Source organism: Mustela nigripes, chromosome 1, assembly GCF_022355385.1.
Source record: "Mustela nigripes isolate SB6536 chromosome 1, MUSNIG.SB6536, whole genome shotgun sequence".
NCBI classification, from domain to species: Eukaryota; Metazoa; Chordata; class Mammalia; order Carnivora; family Mustelidae; genus Mustela; species Mustela nigripes.
In genome coordinates, this window is record NC_081557.1 from 205,290,779 (window position 1) to 205,309,392 (window position 18,614).

At 59.1% G+C, this 18,614-nt stretch overlaps 1 protein-coding gene across 5 annotated transcripts in view; it reads right to left on the bottom strand.

Annotated features, from left to right (window-relative positions):
- Positions 1-18,614, bottom strand: part of SH3TC1 (SH3 domain and tetratricopeptide repeats 1) — a 48,220-nt gene that overhangs the window by 8,625 nt on the left and 20,981 nt on the right. For 2 of the 5 annotated variants that reach the window (XM_059380142.1, XM_059380133.1), the window contains exons 4-16: positions 17,031-17,158; positions 15,758-15,863; positions 14,881-15,027; positions 14,077-14,287; positions 13,203-13,279; positions 12,343-12,538; positions 10,517-10,650; positions 8,649-8,690; positions 5,414-7,078; positions 3,212-3,392; positions 2,131-2,281; positions 917-1,039; positions 82-232 (exon numbers count right to left, since the gene is read on the bottom strand). In XM_059380142.1, coding sequence (XP_059236125.1) covers positions 82-232; positions 917-1,039; positions 2,131-2,281; positions 3,212-3,392; positions 5,414-7,078; positions 8,649-8,690; positions 10,517-10,650; positions 12,343-12,538; positions 13,203-13,279; positions 14,077-14,287; positions 14,881-15,027; positions 15,758-15,863; positions 17,031-17,158 — 3,312 coding nt within the window. Of the gene's footprint in view, positions 1-81; positions 233-916; positions 1,040-2,130; positions 2,282-3,211; positions 3,393-5,413; positions 7,079-8,648; positions 8,691-10,516; positions 10,651-12,342; positions 12,539-13,202; positions 13,280-14,076; positions 14,288-14,880; positions 15,028-15,757; positions 15,864-17,030; positions 17,159-18,614 lie in introns of those variants that run through there. The other 3 variants (XM_059380149.1, XM_059380160.1, XR_009400415.1) reach the window with 3 other exon arrangements.

The following is an 18,614-nucleotide window of genomic DNA, read 5'->3' on the forward strand; positions in this document are numbered from 1 at the left end:
CTTCCCGAGCTGTCCCCTTCTGCTCCCACCCTGCAGGGGTCTGAGGCCAAGGCCCCGCTGGGTCAGGGATGCAGGGCTCACCCCGGGTGATGCTGAGTGCCAGGGCCATGTGGGCAAACTCCAGGCCCTCGTGGGGCAACTCCAGCTCAGCCAGCAGGGCCACCAGCTTGTTGCACAGCCGCAGTTCCGCCTCCTGGTTCCCCGTGGTCACGGCCAATGGCAGCGCCCGATCCTGCCACACAGGCAGCGGGTCAGGCCTCACCCACTGCAGCCAGCCCCAGCCCAGAATCCCCAGAGAGCCCCCGACGTGCACAGGGAGCTCCCACCCCATCATCCTGCTGCATCTTATTCAGCTCCGGTCCCTGGAAGAAAAGTCAGCTTGGAGTGGCCCTGATGGCCCCAGGGCTTCTGGGACATTAGTAAGCTGTGGTGCAACCCACCGCCCATCTTGGGAACCTCAGCCCAGCTCCCCACCCCTGGGCGATGAGAGTCTGACTGGGAGGATCCAACACCCACCCCCTACCGAGATCTAAAAATGCGTTTTTCTGTCCCCAGGGCAGAGCTGCACGCCAGGAGCTGGGCGGGTAGGGAGAAGCCGGCCTCTTTGGGAGGCTCCTACAGTTCAGAGCCCTGGGGCCGGTGCCCCCACTGACAGTGCTGTCCTGTGCCTCCCTTAGCTTTGACTTCCTCATCGGCAAGATGGAGCAGGGTTCACCTCCCAGCTGTTTGAGGGCCTGGAAGCCTAGAGCTGTGTCTGTCTTTCAGATGGTCCCTCCTTTCTCTGTTCCTCCCAGGTTGGGGGTGGAGGGGTGGTCAATATCACCCCAGGCAAAGGCACCCAGAAATGAAGCCCCACTCCTAGGCCCCAGCCTGTGGGGGGCCATGCCCCAGAGCCAGTCCTCATCACCCAGCTCACCCGGTAGAAGGACACGGCTTTCTCCCGCTCCCAGGTCCCATTGAAGAAGATGTCCCCGGCTGCCTCAAACAGCTCCAGCCCCAGGTTGGGGTCCCCCGTGTACAGGGCCGCATTCTGTGCCACCTGTGGGCATGGAGAAACTCTCATGAGACCACAGTGATCGGTTGCAAGCTCACGGCCTCCCTAGCCCGCCCCCAGACCCTCAAGGGCATGCCGAGGATGCACTGGGTATCTCCTTTCTCACACCTCTGTCCCTCAGCGGGGACTGGCCTGGTTCCAGACCCTGTGCAACTGGAGACATCAGCCCACAATATCCTGGGGGAGCACCATCCAGCTAGGGCCCTGAGTCTGAGACTCTGCGACTGAGCTCAGAGGGGGCTCTGAGTCCTGCCAACCGCTCCCAGACCCTGGCATGCTCCCTTCCATCTTCCTCCACTGCCCTTGGCAACACCTGCCCACGCACGCCTCCCGTCTCTCCCATCCTGTCACTCCCCTTGCTCAGGATGTCGCTTCTCTGCTGGGCCCAGCAAGGTGCTCAGCAAATACCATGTGAGCAGACAACAGTGGACTAGGCGCCGTGGGCAGTCCAGACCTGTCACTCCCATGCATGTCTGGCTTTTGCCCCTGTGTTTCCCACCACTGGGAGCCCCTCCTCCCAGGTGGGCACTAGCCCCACTCACCCTGCTACAGAAAGCAGCCTCTGTTCACCCTCCCTGTGACCCCTGTCTGCACCACCACACCGCTGCCCACACCCCCGAGCCACAAGCTGTCAAAACTGCCGCCCTCTCTTAGCCGCCAGCTGCCGACTTGCAATCCTGGACCCCTGTCCCAGGGAAGTACACAGCAGGTGCTCAAAAATGAAAACATTCATGAGCCTCATGAGCCTCCCAGTTTACTCCAAATCATGTCATGTGTGGGAACGTGGCTCGAAACAGAGCTCCCATGATAAATGCATTTTTTAAGAAGATGGGCCACATGCTGCCGACGCAAGTTCTTCTGTGTGTCAATCAAGGGAACGCATCACTTGTGCATCTAGGAAGCACCTGCTGTATACCAAAACGGTGGCGGGCAAGCAGATGAGGGCTGGGATTATTGTGGAAGATGCTGGGTGCTGGGGGCCCAGGGCGGGGATGGCAGAGGTGGGCTGGCACACAGCAGGTGCCCACAGCGGGTCGGGGATGGAGGGTGAGTGAACGCATGCCCCACCCCGGCACCTGGATGTAGAGGTCCACCAGCTCGTTCTGCTGGAGGATGTAGTAGATCTTCCCTGCCTGCAGCCAGGCGTGCGCCTCCTTTTCCTTCCTCTGCAGGTCGATGAAGATCCCCAGACTGCGCTTGGTGTAGTCCAGTGCGGACTTGTAGGCCCTGGAAGCAGAGCCAGCCGCTCAGAGCATGCTCCCAGGCCAGGGCGGCTCCTCCCAGCGCCTGAGTGGGGACCAGGCTCTCTGCAGGGCATACGGAGGGGGAGCGGGCCACCCTGTCTCTGCACCCCCCTCGCTAGACATGGGCATGCGAGCTCTCCGCCCATAGCTGGGACCCTTAGCAGCAGGCGGAGACTCAGCAAACATCTAGCCAGTGGTTCTCACACTCGGCCATGATAGTACGGCCTTGCTCTCAGTGGGTCTGGGCTGGGGCCTGAGAAGGTACGTTCTCGGGAGACTCCCCTGGGATGCAGCTGCTGCTGGTCTGGGGACCCCGCTTTGAGACATATCGATCAAGGTCACTGTCCATTATACCTGCCATGAAACTGAGGCCCAAGGGTGTGGGGTGGAGGCCGAGATCAGCGGAGAGGCTCCTTCCCTGCCTCTCAGGGAGTCCCCAGCTACAGGGGGTATGGTCAGAGGTCTCCCCGGGCCATCCTGTCACCCCACCTGCTCAGGATGCTCAGTGTGGGTGTCATCCAGGACACGTGACCCTGGAACTCTGCCCACAGGAAGGTGGGCCAGCCAGCTACCTCTTCAGGGATAAGAATCCTTCAGGTCCACATGGCCACCGTCCTGACATCTGGAGGGGGTACTGCTGGGGACAGGCTGTCTGGCTCAGAGGCGTGCTGGCCAGAGGAGACTCAGGGCAGGCAGCAGTCAGCTTATAAAAGCCATCAGGACGTGAAGAATGGCCCAGAAATTCACTCTTCCTCCACTGGGAGGTCAGGAGGTATGTGGGCAAAGGACATCTGTCCCGGGACCTGTGAGCCATGACAACCCCCCAGGCCTACTGGCTCACAGCCTGACTGACACTAGGAATGAAACAGTCCCCCAGGAGAGGCTGCCCCATGATCGGGGCTGGCATCCTCACCGCTCAGTGCCCAGAGACAGGTAGAGCTGGCTGATGGTCTCCAGGAGCTGGCCCTCCAGCACCTTGTCGGCCACCCTGCGGGCCAGCGAAAGCTGGAACTCATGGTAGACAACACACTGGGCCTCTCTGGGCATGACGGTCCTATAGAAATGACATAGCCGCTGGACGGCTCGCAGCTGGCCTGGGCGGGGAAGACAGGAAGAGGACATCACTGTCCTACACTGCAGTGACATGGGATGTTTGCTGAGCTCAAAGGTCCCTGCTCTGTGCCTGCTCCTTCTGCGCCTCCAGCTGGGGTCACAGCAGATGGGGAATCTGAGTCCAGACATGTGAGGCCACCTGCTCAAGGTCACACACTGTGATAAGCCTGGGCAGGACCTGCCATAGACACGTTGCCAACCACTTCTACAATTCTTAGGCCTGGGGGTCCTGGCCTGCCTTTCTCTGCTTCCCAAAACCCCTCCTGGCCAGACAGGGGCTGTCTTCACACCATGCTGACCAGGCAGGGATCACTGGCCTCCCCATGCAGCAGGCAGGCACATGGAGTCCGAAGCAGAGTTCCGAGTCTGGGGCACACAGCACATGGCCGGGCTGGGACTCTGACCCAGCTTCCAGCTCCTTCACGAAGCCAGGATCCAAGCCCACAGCCTTACTTGCCTTGCCTGAACTGGGGGCTGAGAACCGTCAAGCGCTTTCCCGACTAAACTGATCCAGACATGGAAAAGGACACAGATGACCAGAACAACCCCGTGGCCATGCGATCTTGTGCGTCCTGTTGTCCGGATCCCAGCGCCACTCTCAAGACTTGTGAAGGGACAGACGTCTTATATAAAGCATGGAATGAGACCAGGAATCAGTAGGAAGAAAGTTCGGGAAATTCCCAAATAGGCGGGCATGAAGAATGGGCTCCTGGGCAGCCCACGGCCGGCAGAAGGCACCACAACAGGAATCGAAGGGTTTTGGACATGAGTGGAGATATAAGGACAACATACCCAAACTTACAGGATGCAGGATGGCAGCGTTTAAAGGGACTTTATAGCTATAAACGCCTATGTTAAAAAGGAAGAAAAAAAAATTTCAGATAAAAAATGTCCACCTTAGGGAACAAGAAAAAGAGGGGGTTACTAGACCCAAAAGGAAGGAACAACAGAGGCCCCAGAGCAAAGATAAATTAGTAACAGGGAGAATAGAAAAACCGAGAGAAAATGAAAGAAACCGAGCAATGAATCTTTGGGAAGATGGGCAAAGTGGGCTTCTCTTTAGCCAGACCAGAAGTAAAGCTGTCAATTGTTAGAATCAGCAGTGAAAGGGGGACCTCAGCATCAATCTTACAGAAATGAAAGGATCACAGAAGAAATGGGCGATCGATGCTGACAAAGGTCAACCTCGATAAAACAGACAAGCCTCAGGAGACACAGGCTACTGAAACCAGCTCACAGAGGATTCAGCGTGACTCTCAGTGTCCCCGAGGTTCAGGGGGGACAGAAGCCTTGTGAGCATGGCCAGGACCTGCCTGAGGCTGCAGGGCACATCTGGGGACCCAGCTCTTGGTTCCTCCTAGGTCCTGAGGGTCCCCTTCCAGGCTCAGTGAGAATCCTGTATCCCTCAATGGCTTCCCAGTGCTCTTGGGGAAAATTCCAGGCCACAGTCTGGGTTTCCTGGCCCCTGCCTAACCCTCAGCCAAGGTTCACATCACCCACCATCCAACACACCCATCCCAAACACTGTATTCCCCTACATGGCCCAGCCTACTCACCCCAGAGCCTTTGCACAGATGGCACCTTCTGCCTGCCCTCCACCCCATGTGTGGCTCAACCCTCAGGTCCCAGAGTCAGGGCCAGGAGCCTCCTGTCATCACAGGGAGTACCCCCCATTGTGCCTCCTGTGACCTGGGCATCAGGTTCCCACACTTGGCCACCAGCCCATGTGGGTGCCCTTTCTGGCAGAGCTGGCATGGAGCCTGGCATACTCTGAGAGCCGCCGCCCAGTCAGCCTCACAGCAGCTGCAAACATCTGCAGGTTTCCATCAGTCAACACCCTGGATGGTGGAGAAAACCACCGCTTGCCTCTGGGTCGCAAACCCCGGGAGGGTGTGCTCCAGGCAGCAATGGGAAGAAAACACGTTATCTCCCAGGACACCAGCGTGCACAGTCAGGACCTGGGGAAGCGTGGGGCCAGGAGCCAGGTATGGCGGACGCTTACCCTCCACGTGGTCTGTCTCCACAGCAACCAGGAAGGCCCACTCGTAGCAGCACTTGGCCTGCCGGGCGAGGGCCCGGCGGGTGTACAGGTGGCCCAGCCGCAGAAGCACCCAGGTGAGGTCCGGGCCGCACTCTCTGCTGGGCAGCCGTGCAAACAGCGTCACAGATTCCCGGTGGTAGTGCTGGGCCAGGCTCTCTGCGCCGGCCTGCAGGCACAGGGCCCCGAAGTTGGCTAGGACCACCGCCTGGTTCTGCAGCTGGCCCTGGGCCCGGGCCACCCGCAGGGCACGGTAGTAGCCCTCAGCCGCCTGCCGGATCCTGCCTGTCCTCCGCAGGGCCACGGCCACCATGTTAGCGATCACGCCCTCCTGGTCCATGCTGGCCACGGCCATGTCCAGGACGGACTCAAGGATGTCCAGGGCCACCATGCTCTGGCCACAAAGCACATACAGCCAGGCCAGCGCCACTATGTAGTCCACGGCCAGGTGGCTGCCAGCCCCCATGGCCACGTCCACGGCCTGCATCATGAAGGAGATGGCTGTGTCCTGCTGCCCATGGCGGCTGTGCAGCTGGGCCAGACTGGCACAGAGCAGGCCACGCAGCGCCCAGCTCGGGCTGGGGGCCACAGAGGCCAGCGCCTGCCTGAGGTAGAGTGCCGTCTGGGCGGGTGGCCGGTGCAGCCGGGGCGAGTTTCGGAGGACCAGGTCCACACTCCGGAGTGCGCTGCCCGGTGAGCCCCGGGCCCGCAGCGAGGCCCCCCGGACGCAGCCGAGTGCCAGATGCGGCAGGCACTGGCGGCTGTAAATGTCTGCCAGGAGCAGGTAGCAGTCCACGGGCCATGTGGCCTCTGGAGTGCCCATGGCCCCGTGCAGCAGTAGCAGCCTCTCCAGGAAGGGCAGGGCCTCCTCCAGCTGCTTGAGGCGGGTGTGGTGCTTGGCCAGCAGGAAGCAGGCCCGGGCCTCAGCCTGGGGGCTATGGCAGAGGATGGCCCGCCGCAGGGCGAGCCTTAGGAGCGGCGACTCTGCCTCAGAGCTGCACAGGTGGCTGGGCGTCCCCAGGAGCAAGGCCAAGGCCTTGGGGACCACCTGGGCACACCTGTCCCTGTTCTTCTGTTTGAGATGGACGGTGGCTAGGTTGGCATACACGGCCACCACGAGGAAGAGGTCGCCAAAGTGACCACCCAGCGCCCCCAGGGCCTCCTCGAAGTATACGCGGGCCTGGGACAGCTTGAGCCTGCGCACGCACAGCCTCCCCAGGAGGAAGCAGAGCCTGGCCAGAGCCATGGGGAAGCCGGCCTTCTTGGCCGCCCCCCGGGCCTGTGCCAGGTGCTCAGCCAGCTCCTCCTCGTCGGTGAAGCCCGGGAACAGGGTGCTCAGCCCCGGCAGGGAGAGGTCATATAGGCCACGGAAGCAGGCCTCATACCCAGGCGCATCCAGGAACAGCAGCAGTGAGCCCAGCACCTCTGGGTGGGCCCAGTCAGCCCCCGAGTCCAAGCAGAAGGAGGGCTCCTCACTGTGCGGGGAACCTGTACCACTGGACGCCATGCACAGACCCCAGGACACTGGCTCCTCGGGGCAGCCCTGGCCGGACTTGCATTGTTCTAGAACATTCTTCACCTTCTGGAGGGTCTCACATGGATCTGGGTGCAGGCCAGGCAGAGGCATTTCTGCAAAGCACCAAAACCCCCAGATGGATTAGAGTCTGGGTCTAGGCTGGGGTAGAGACAGCCCTCTGAGCCTCAGGATCCCTATCAGGTATTGCCTGAGTCTCCCCTACCCAGGAATCGAAATTTACATGAAGGGTTGAGCCCAGAGCCCAGCACCCAATGCTCAGTGGGAATTCAGTCATGGTTACAAGAATAGGGATCCCTCTGGCTAAGCTTTATACCCAGTGAACTCCTTCCTATGCTTCTCATTTGAAAGCACTCTGAGTGATCACTCAGAGTTCTTTTCCCTCCAGAAAGAATTAAAGCCACTTAACGGACAGAGATGTCCACCTTCCCAGCTACAGCTGCCTCTGAGGGACTTCCCAGTGCTTGGGGTGGGGGGGTGACTCTTGTCAGGTGCAGGACCCCCATGTAATCATTACCAGCCAGTCAGAGCAATAGGTCAGCACATGTTCAAAAGCCACCCACAGAATGGATGAAACCCGTACCGCTGGAGGACAGTGACATCTGTGTCCCTCTGTCCCACTGGCGCCTGGGACCATGTCTGGCAGGAAGGTTGAGGAATGGCTCCCAGACACCCCAGTGTTCCCCCTGGCTGGTTTGAGAATATGAAGCCCACAGCTACTAAAGGGATGAAGTGCTGGAGAATCTGGGGGCACCCGCTGCCTCCAGTGCCCCCCTGCCAGACTGGTGGCCTTGGATGGAGCCAGTGCCCGGAGGCATTTCCAGGGCCCAGGAGCTCAGAGCTAAGCTTCCTGCTGCGAAAACACGAGCTTAAAGGGGAGTATGTTTGCGAAGAAGGAACCAGCATCGAAACACTCTTCTCTTTCACATTCACTTACAAAAAATATGTTCAGAATTAATTATCTTAGTTAAAATAGAATTGAATGAATAAAATAGAACTAAACGAGTAAGAAAGAATTCAGTGTGGTTCAGGGGCAAATGTCTGACCCAACTACCTAAGGCGTGGCTGTGAATGCGACCCTAGCCCCCTCAATGCCACCGGGTCCTGCCTCCCCTCACTCAGCCAGCCCCAAGCTGCAGGGGGTGCCAGGAACAGCCCAGGAATATCCAGAACATTCCTTGTCCATTACCCAAAGTGGCCCTTCCCTGTTTCCATCTCAGTGGACCCCATGCCCAGGGAACCCCAGTGGGGCCTCAGGCATTCAAGTCCCCAGGATCTCACTGATCAGACCGTCTGGGGAAGGAGGGGGATGGGATGGAGGTGTGGAGGGAGGAGGGGTTCTCCCTTAACCAGCTCCCAGGGGAAGAAGAGGCGGGTCCTAGAGGGGTTTCTGCAGCTCAAAGCTCCAAATCCAGGCCCTACGCCCCTTACCCTCTCCAAATAGAGATTTCAACTGGTCTAGGTTTCAAGAAAGGAACCCCTGGTCAGGCATGGGCTCAGGCAATGGAGGGGATGCCCCACCTGACCATCCTCCCCCACGGAGGTGTGAGGTCCCTGCCCAGCACCCCATTCAAACCCAGCTCTGCATCTCTGCCTTCATCATTCGGGGAAGCCCTGCCCCATCCCCATGGGGACACAGGACTCTGCCCTGTGGGAAGAACTTACCTTGATCTCCCAGCTGTTCAAACTCGGCTTCTTCTAATCTGTCTGAAATTGGAGAGAAGAAAAGCGTCACCCTTGGCTAGCACCCCAGGAGAGGCCATGTCAGGAGGAAGCAGTGACTCAGGGACAGGAACACTGCAGCAGCCTGAGGGACTGTGGGGCTGGAGCCTCCCCTGGATGAGGGGATGAGAATCCCCAACTAGCAGGCTCTGCCGGCCCCTACCCTCCCCCGAGACTGCGTGCTTCTGCGGCCACTGCTCTGGGAACAGGGGCGCGCTCTCCATCACAGGCAGCCCTCAGCCTCATGGGCTCTCCCTAGGAACCGGGGGAGCTCCACCTACATCTCCATCCTCCTCGTGCCAGGGCCAGGCCTTCCCGAAGCCTTGTTTTCCACCTCCTGAAAATGGGCTGATGCTAGCAGTTGGCTGGGAAACGTCCTATGAAGTGTGACATCAGCTATGACAAATGTGCATGCTCACGGGAAGCTCTGTGGCCCCCTGCAGAAAAGGTCCTCTCCCCCAGTGCGCCCCCCCCACCAACTGACTGGTGCCGAAGGCCTTCCTGAGAGAAGAAGACATCATACGCCGGCCTTACATGCTCAGCTGAGATCTGAGTTTGCCTTTCAAGGAAGAGAAACCAGTCCGTGGGAACCCAGAAAGGTTAACTCGGCTGTTGGTGGAGAAGTTCCCACGGCGCACGTCAGCATGCACACCGTGAGAAGTGTGTGTGTAAATGTGCATTGCGATGTGTGGTGTGTGTGTACGCATGTGTGTTTGCACATGTATGTGCACGCATGTGCGTGCATGGTATAGAGGTGTGGTGTGTGCATGTGTGCACGTATGATGTGTAGGTGCGTGTGTATGTGTGTGATGTGCAGGCATGTGCACATGCGTTTGCACACATGCTGTGTTGGTGTGTGCATGGATATGCATGCACGGTGGACAGGTGTGTGATGTGTGTGCGTGTGTTTGCACAAGTGATGTGTAGGTGTGTGCACCTGTGTGTGTGTGTGTGTGTGTGTGTGAGCACACATGTACTCCCCTCCATCTGCGGGATGAAGGAACCGGTGACCACAGCACCCCGGCCATCGACCAGCGAGTTTGCTCTGGCGCCATTTCCCCTGTTGCTGCTGACGTGCTCCCCACCTCACCCACAGCCATGGCTCCCCTGAGGACAGGGTGGTGTGGTCAAAGGGAGAAGCATTATCTTCAAGGGATGGCAGCCCTGGGGTCCAGCCCTGGCCCCCGCAGAGGTCAGGCAACCCTGCCAGACCCCAGCCATACGAGCCCAGGCCTGCCCTGTTGCAATGGGAGAACGGTCGCTCCCACAGAGACCATGGGAAGGGAGGCCTGTGGGCAGTGGGCCACCCCCAGGCCTGCATTCTACCCCCCGCCCCCGCAGAGGGATAGTAGCTCCTAGGTCATGCTCCTCAGGCAGCAAGGAGCCTCAGGGTCACTTGGAGGCATCTCCGGGCCCCTTTCTCTGTCCCTCTCTCTGTGTCTGGTCTGTCTACTGCCCCAGAAGCCCCACAGGCAGCAAGAGCATCTGTTGGTCACTTTTAAGTGCCCAGAGGTTGGCATTCATGCACTCTATGGACCAACGGAGGAAGCTGGGCCTCCTGGAAAGGGAACGGATACGGGGGTTACCGTGAACAGTGCACAGAAGCCAGAACAATCCCACTCCACTGAGGGGACAGGGGGACGCCCATATCTGGGGCTGGGGCGCTAGGGCTGGAGGCCACCAGCCAGTGAGGCCCTATGGGAAAGCAGTCTGGCTCCAAACCCTCCCCTGTCCTTCTGGGAATCTTCCCACAGAAACCGACCTGGGCACCTGGCTGGAGGGGGCGGCTGGCTGCAGGTCTTGTGACCTACCCAAGCTGTACACTGTGCAGATGTCCATACCAGAAACCCTCCTCAGCAGCTGCCTGGCGTCTTCCTCAGAAAAGCGCCCTTCACTGCTGAAGAATGACTTTTCTTCCTCATTCAGAAAAATCACATTTTCCAGACTGGAAAAAAAGAAGGCGCTTTACTTAAAATGGCACATTTCCTAAGGAAGACCCATTTCCACTCTCTAGTGAGCTTCTAGGCAGCCTGCAAGGTCCCACTTCAATTGCCCCTTCCCCTGCCAGGCGGGTGGTTGACAGCTGTGGACAGAATCAGTCCCTCCCCATCCTGAGCTCCTGCGGCTCCAATTACGGCCTGTGTGGGTGCTCCCTACGGCACCCCACACAAACACCAGGCACGAGCCTGCTCCAAGTCAGAGAGACAGAAAACGGGAAGCAGAGCAAGGAGAGAAGGAAGAGGCGATCTGCACCTTATAGGACTGAATTAGCAGCATAGTATGAAACTCTGAAAAGCACTTTGAGACTGGAAGGAGCTATTTTGAGATGCTGCAGAAAATCTCATAGCAGCGTCTGAACACCCAACCAAACACCAGGCCTGTATTCCTCAGGGGCGGGCGTCCCGAAGGACAAGGAGATGAAGGACCTGTCTCTGATTCAAGAGAGCCTGGTGCCACGTGGTCTGGAACTTTCTCTGGGTTTAGAGGGCAAGGACTGGGATGCTGGCACAATCTCAGCGTGGTCCGCAGAGAGCAGCTCTGCAGCAGGGTCATCTCCCGATTGTGGGGACACAGCAGAGTGCCCCGGTGTTGGGGATATGCCACCCCACTCACCAGGAAAAGAGGCAGCATGTTAGAGCCAACTTGCGTGGGGTTCATACGCAAGGAAATGGGGGAAACTGTCATTAACACACTCATATCTGGGCAATCTGGCTGAAGAGATGAATTCCCTGCCCTCTTTGCAACTTTACCCTAAGTCTGAAATAATGCATGAGAGTGGGGGAAAGCTCGGCCACCAGTTTGCTCACTGAACAAAGGATGAAAACGCAGGGTCTGGAATAGACAGGATGGATATTCTGTCAACACATGCTGAGCGAACAACAACGTGCCGGGCTCTCCACCAGCCCCATCACCCTGCAGTCAGGGAGGGAACAGACGAGCTCATCCAGCTCAGAGCCTGGACAAGGTCAGGGTGGGTTTAAGCCATGCAGAACCCAGCCATCAATGCAGAAGTTGTGCAACCCCCGCCCCCCCACCCAGAGACGTGACAGGAATCGTCTAGACCCAGGGTCCCCAGGCAGGACTCCAAGGAATGCCAGCTGTGAGGGCTGGCAGAGAGAGGGTCCTGAAGGTGAAGTTAGTGCAGAAACACATTTCAACAGAGAGAGGAGGTCAGACTTTGCCGCACCTTCCTGGTGCTGGGAGTCCCCGTGGATGGCCAGCCAGGCTCCCTGTCTGAGGCCTTCACCATAGAAGCTCAAGGCCAAGGGAACAGAAAGGCACCACAGAGGGGCGCAGCAGTGCTCGTGGATCGCTCTCCAGGATGCCCCTGCTGCTGCCTGGGGCCACACAGTGGGGACAAGCAGAATTCAATAAAGGGTCTTTGCAGGTGTAATTAGCTAGGATGAGGTCACACTGGAGGAGGGAGGCCCTGAGCCAGTGCCTCATGTCCTTCTAGGAAGACCCAAGGCGGGGGTGGGGGGCACAGGAGGATGGAGCAGAGAACTGGGCCAGAAGAGCTCTCTACGTTCTCAGCCCTGACAGTCACGGCAGCACGAACACAATGGGATTTCAGGGAGCAGCCCCCCACCAGGGCACAAGGGCGGGCTTAGGAGGGGGCAGAGCCTCAGCTACTCACTCAGATACTTGGCCCTGCACACTGATGAGACTCGTCCGCACAAACCCGACCTGGCCTGAGGCCGTGTGCCGGCCCAGGCACCAGGGCAGGCCGGGCACCTGGGCGCCCAGGACCTCGATGACGTCGCCGCTGCAGAAGGTCATTTCTTCAGGCCCGGAGCCCTGGTCGTCTGCCACCGCTGTGGCCAGGCCTGTGGCTGCGGGGGGAGGGGAAGGGGATGGGGAGGGTCACACGGTCAGCGCTGGGGGCAGACCCAGGGGGCTCTCTCCCAGGAATGGGTGATCAAGGTTGCGATGAAGCATGGCCTCTGCACCCAAGGGGCTGGGCCTCTAGTGGTCCCTGGAGGGGGCACTTGATCCCTACACTGAGGAAAAGAAACTGAGGCCCAAGGGTGCCCCCCCCCACCATGGTCAGGGATTTCTCCTCTGTCCTATGCTGGTGAGGTCAGGCCAGGAAACCCCCCAGGGCAGATGCAATAAACATAGGTCCCTCTTCCATGGGGCATTATATTCACTGAGCAGGTACACAAGGCCATCCCTGCAGCAGCCAGCTTGGGGCAGAGCAGAGAGCACTGGACCAGGAGCCCCAAGCCAAGGGCCCATGCTGTCTTTTCAAGAGAAAACCTAAGAAGCAAGCCAGGGACCTGCCCTGGCTTCACTGTACCACGTAACATGAATTTAGACCAACCCATGGGATCTCTCTGAGCCTTAGCTGTTGCAGCACCAACTGGACAGGAGTCTAACCACCTCCTCCAGCTTATGGAGGATTCAGGGTGAACACAGAAGCTTCCAGAATGCTGGTGCCTGCCCCAAGTCGACCACCCCTTTTCCCAGGGCAGAAAGGCCAGTGAAAGCATTTACCCATCAGTGAGATATCTGATGTCACAGGTCCACTCACAGAGTCGTCGATGGGGTCCCAGGGGACCCTAAGAGCCCACCTGGAGAGGGACAAGAAAGGATTTCAGGGAAAGTTCAAACTGTGTCAACTGCTCAGATCAGCCGCCCCCAGGGACCCGAGCAAATTCCACTACCTGACCGATTAAACACACACACACGTCAGGCCCATGCATGCAGCACAACCTGCAGGGATCCCTGTGCTGTCCCACTCAGGTGCCTCCTGCCGCCCCCCCCCCCGGCTGGCATCCTGGGGGCCCTCCCTTCATTCACCCAGGACAGGAGCTGAGCCACTGCCTCTTAGTTCACAGCTTCTGAACTTCAGGTCATCGAGTTTCTCTCTTTGCTTTGGCTGCCAGGAAGCTCCAAGCCCTGTTAACACCCCACATTCAGCATGTGAGGAGTGTCTGTGCTACCCGTCCTCACCCTCCCCAGACTATCTGCCTTGTGTCTACACATTACGCAGCTAATTCCCTCAGAAGCTTTCTAGAACAAGCCAGAGTAGGGGTACTGGGGGGCTCCAAAGGGCTAAGCGTCTAGCTCTGGATTTCGGCTCAGGGCTTGATCTCAGCGTCATGAGTTCAAGCCCCGCATGGGGCTCCATGCTGGGCATGAAGCCGACTACTTAGAAAAATAATAATAATGAGCCAGAATATGAAGCAAAAGCTCTGTACGGTATCCTCCTGCCCACACAGCTCCATCTGGGAACAACAGCCTCCTCATGCAGGTAGGAGCCCACAGCCACACAGTAGGAGCCACAGAACAGGAGCATACATGGGTCTCCATGAGCCAGCAACCCGTGGGATGGGCAGGAAGCAGAGAAACAAAGGTCGGTACCTACTGATGAAATGGAATCAAAGTTTCTGGAGCAGCTGCCGCTGCCATGTCCTCAGAGGACGTGCTGGAGCCAGGAGCAGAAGGGTCCACTGCCGGGGCTGCCTCTCCCTGGAGAACCCTCGAGCCTCGCCTGAGTGCCTGGGGGCCGCTCCCTGCACCCTGGGGGCTGGTCTTCACCCGCACGCGGTGGTCAGGACACAAGACGAAGAAAGGACCTTTAGAGGGACGGAGACCGTCCTTCAGTGTGGCTGGACAGTCCTCCAAGTGGGACCCGCCAGTCCTGTCAGGTGACATGTGTGAAGGAAGCCCTGCTTCGGGTCTCCCCGGCCCCAGGCTCTGCTCATTCCTGCTCCGCATGCCTCCCCCAGCCTCAGACCCTCAGGGCCTCAGTTTCCCCGTCTGAAGGGCCCGACCTGCGATCTCAGGGATCCTGTGTGTGTGGACCTCTGCTGAGAGCCTGGCCTCCTCTCCTCTCTGAGGCCAGGCTAAGACAGGCAGCTCTGGGCTCCATCTGCTGCTGAATCACACCCAAGGATGAGGCCACCTTGGCACTCAAAGCAGTTTCAGGTCAGGACCTCGGGGTGGGCATGCCTCTTCAGAAGCACTTTCACTATTATTTCCCCGGGAGCCTGATCAGGTCGTCACAGCAGAATGACGAGGCCTGGGGTCGCCCATAATTACTTCTCCCTGCATGATAAGGCCCCATCAGTCTTCCCAGGTGCGCCACAGCCTCCAGGGCCCTTCCCCACCGGGCATCCCCCGCAGAGCATGGAGCCAGCCGATGTCTCCGTCTCCATGCGGCGCTCACCTTCCTGGGCGAGGAGGCTCTCGTGCGTCCGTGTCAAGGCCTCCTGGTCCACGTGGACGTGGACAGCTGTCTCCTCGTCCTCACTAGGCGAGAGCAGCCAGAAGACCTGGTCCACAAGCAGGTTTTCTAGGCAGTGATGAGTGAAGCCTGGGGGGCCAGATGGACCAGGTCACCAGCAGGCTCCAAAGCAAGGCTTGGGGAGCCCTGTTCTGCCTTGGGACTCACGGGACATCTACAACCCAGACAGGCCCCTGGTCTGACCGTCAGGGCTGTGTGAGACAGCCTGGACTTCCCTGTGTCCTGGCAAGTGTGGACAAGGACAAGTCACCTGAATGACCCTCAGTCTCCTCACCCACAAGATGGGGCAGGAGCATTCAAGGCGAGCACATGCGCCGGGGGTTGGCACGGGCCCAGCACAAGACACTCAAGACACTGTCACTCTTATTTTCCAGTCTCCCAGCCTCGGACCGAGGTATTGGAGCAGTTCCCCAGAGGACGCAGCCAGACCCCACAGACGCCGCCCAATGGACAGAACTGCTTTAGAAAGAAAGCTCTTTGGGCTGAAAACCACCATGTCTGTGCTCAGCGGGTCTGAGCTCAGCCTCCCTCGGGGTCTGGCTATGCAAAGTCCTGCACCCAGCTCAGCCCGAGAAGGACTCGGAAGGCGGCCCACCTTCTGGCACAGATTCTGCACGCCCCCGCCTCCCATCACACCACCGCTCCCCAAGCAGGTGCGCATGGACTCCCGAGTCCCACTGCTCCGTGTGAGCCATCCCTGGCTAAAGCCCGATTTACTACAGTAATCGCCTGGTCAGTGTGTGACAAGTGTCCTCTGAGTGGAGTTCCCACAACTGCTCTGAGAGGGGTCCCACTTTACCAAGAGCGTGGTAGGTGGAGAACTTCCAGATTTCCTCAAAAGTCTTAAAGGTCACCACGATCCGTGCCTGGTCACTGTGGATAGATAGCAGCCTGGCTGACAACTCCTAAGGGGAAAAAACAGTCCCGAGTAGGGGTGTTTGGGCATCTGATCACCCAGAGGACAGAGCCACACAACAGAAACATTTTGCACAGGTGACCAGGCGGGGGTGGAAGTCCAGAGCCAATTCCTTTACGACCCGAGGGGGGCTCTCAAGCCAGCCATGGCTCCCCAGTGCCTGTGCCATGCCCTGCTCCTTCCTGGAGCCCCTGGGGGCTCCATGCTCCACCCCACCCTCCATGACAAGCAGGTTCTCCCAGCAGGCTGGACTCTTAGCCCTACGCAACCCAACCCTGCCTCCCAGCCCTTCCCACAGCACTGATGCGGGGACTGTCCGAACTCCAGCGCCCCCTCCTCTGACTCCCATCCCATGAACGCCCAGGGGGCGATCGGGCATGAACTGAACACCAGCATTTAGAAGGCACAGGGTACTTGTGCGAGGGAAGGGTGCTAGTCTGGGGTCTGCTTGACAGACCGGAAACTAAGGCCACGTTTCTTATCTGGGGTCTGACCCTTAGTACATGGCACAGCTGCGGTTCTGCCCCTGGCCTGGCGTCACTCAGGGCGGCCCCGCGGCAGAGCACTGGGCTGAGATTCCCGGCCGTTTGCAGGATCCACACCTCACCAAATATCCCTGACGGGTGGCTGGGGAAACTGGGTTTACAGAGGCCAAGGTCAGGCAGGCTTACTACAAGGTCACCTGGTGGCTGCCCAGCCCAGCGCCCTCGTGGGCCATGGTCCTGCCTGAAAGTCCACTGTGCAGAGGCCAACAGGGGCCTGGCCCCCTCATCAGAGTAAGATCAGCACACGCCAGTCCCTTCCGTTCCCCATGACAGAGACATTAAGAATCTCAGCAGGGTCGGGAGCACGGAGAAAGAGAGGAGACCCTGGGAGCACCATGGGCCACATGTGGCTGGATCTGCAGGTGTGATCAGTGGCTCCCTGACCCAGACATCCAGGAGAATAGCCAGGGACAATCACAGTGCCACCACGTGGTGAGTTCTAGGGGCGTCTTCCCTTTTTGTGGCCTTGGCCCCTCAGCAACAGAGAGCTGAACATCAAGAGCCCTCCTCCTAGGTCCACCCCGTCCTCTGTCCCCCTTCTCAGCTTTGGAGCCCCTCCAAGGGGCCCCACCCCCTCCAACCTCCCAGGCCCCCCGGGAAGCCGCACTCACCCCCAGTGCACGGGCCACCTCCCGGCTATCATTTTCCAGCAGGCGGAGCCGGCTCCTCACGGTCTGCTGCAGGCCGGGGTCCAGCAGCCCCGTCTTCCTCCGCACGGCCAATAGCTGCAAGGTCAGGTCTGGGAAGGGCAGCACGGAGCTAGCACTCAGCAAAGCCACCAGAGTCACTGTGACCTCCAGCCCCGACCTCCCCACCACACCAGACAGGGGCCTTCAAGCACCAGAAGATCACCCACAGGCGTCCCAGGACTCACCATCTTGTCCTCTAAGCCAACCCCAACCCCACCCTGTCGTTCCCATTTCCAAAGGGGGCCCCAGCCCCCACCTGGTTCAGACCAAGGACACCTCCCTGCACCACATAGCACCTGAGTCCCCCCATGAACTGCAAAACCAGGTGAACCCACAGTGGGCCCCCTCTCTGTGGCCCAGGTCCTATAGGTCTGCCCCAGGCAGCTGTCCAGGCCCTGCCCTCCCACCACGCAGTCCTCTGATCCACGGAGAACCCCAGGGCCCCCTGACAGGGAGCTCTGGCTGGCTGCACGCCCTGCTCTCAACCCTCCCAGGCCACCTCCAGCCATGTCGAGCCTTTGAGCTCTGGAAATATGGCCAGTGCAACTGTGGCAATCAGATTTTTCATTTTATTTAAGTTAAATGAAAATATAAACTGTGTGGCTCCCATACTGGGCGGCATGGATGCAGGCTTTTCCTGCTCAGGGATAGTAAGATGCAAGCTCTTTCTACCTTCCTACCAGCACAGCCTCAAGCCTCTGGCTCTACTCTGCCCCCATCACTTCTTCTCTCCCTCCCCTCTACGCTGGGGCCGCTCCAGGCTCTCTAGGACATCCCTCCCCCTAAGACACACACTGCCCCAGGGCCTTTGCACATGGTCCATGTGGAGCACTCTTTCCAAAACAAATCTTGGCCTCCAACAAGGCTGCTCTACAGTTCACATCTACGCCCCTTGCCCGCCTGCATCCCTGCCCCCTAAGAGGACCCCCCAACTGTGTTTCTGAGAGCCCCAGAGCATGAGCTACTCCAAAGGGGTGGAGGGGACATGGGAGAAGGGAGTGGGAGCAGGAGAAGGGAAAGGGGAGGAGAGAGATGGGAAGGGAGAGAGGAGGGGGGAGAAAGAGACCAAGGAGGAGGGGGAGGAAGAGGAGAGCAGTATGGAGACCTCTGGAGTCTAGAATCAGACTCACTCCCCCAGCAGGAAGCAAGCCCAACATTTCACAATTGGTTCTGAGACATGATGCCTCCTTCTCCCGTAAGAGGGCGGGCAGCATTTTCAGACCCAAAATAATCTGCTGCTTGCTCAATACCCCCTGGTCATCGTGAGTGGACCACAGGCAGCACCGGGTCCCCGGAAGGAAGTGGGAAGACAGGCGGGTGTCAACACCAAGGTGAACCGCCAGCAACAGTGGGGTTTCTAGGCCACCCCCACTGGGGGCCGCAAGTGGGCTCTCAGGGTCCGGGGGCTTCTAACCGCCCCATCTTCCTTTACCACACAGGGCTGCCTCCCCTCGTGTGCGCCATACAGAAATCCTGCCAATCCTCGGAGCCCCCTCCCCAGATGCT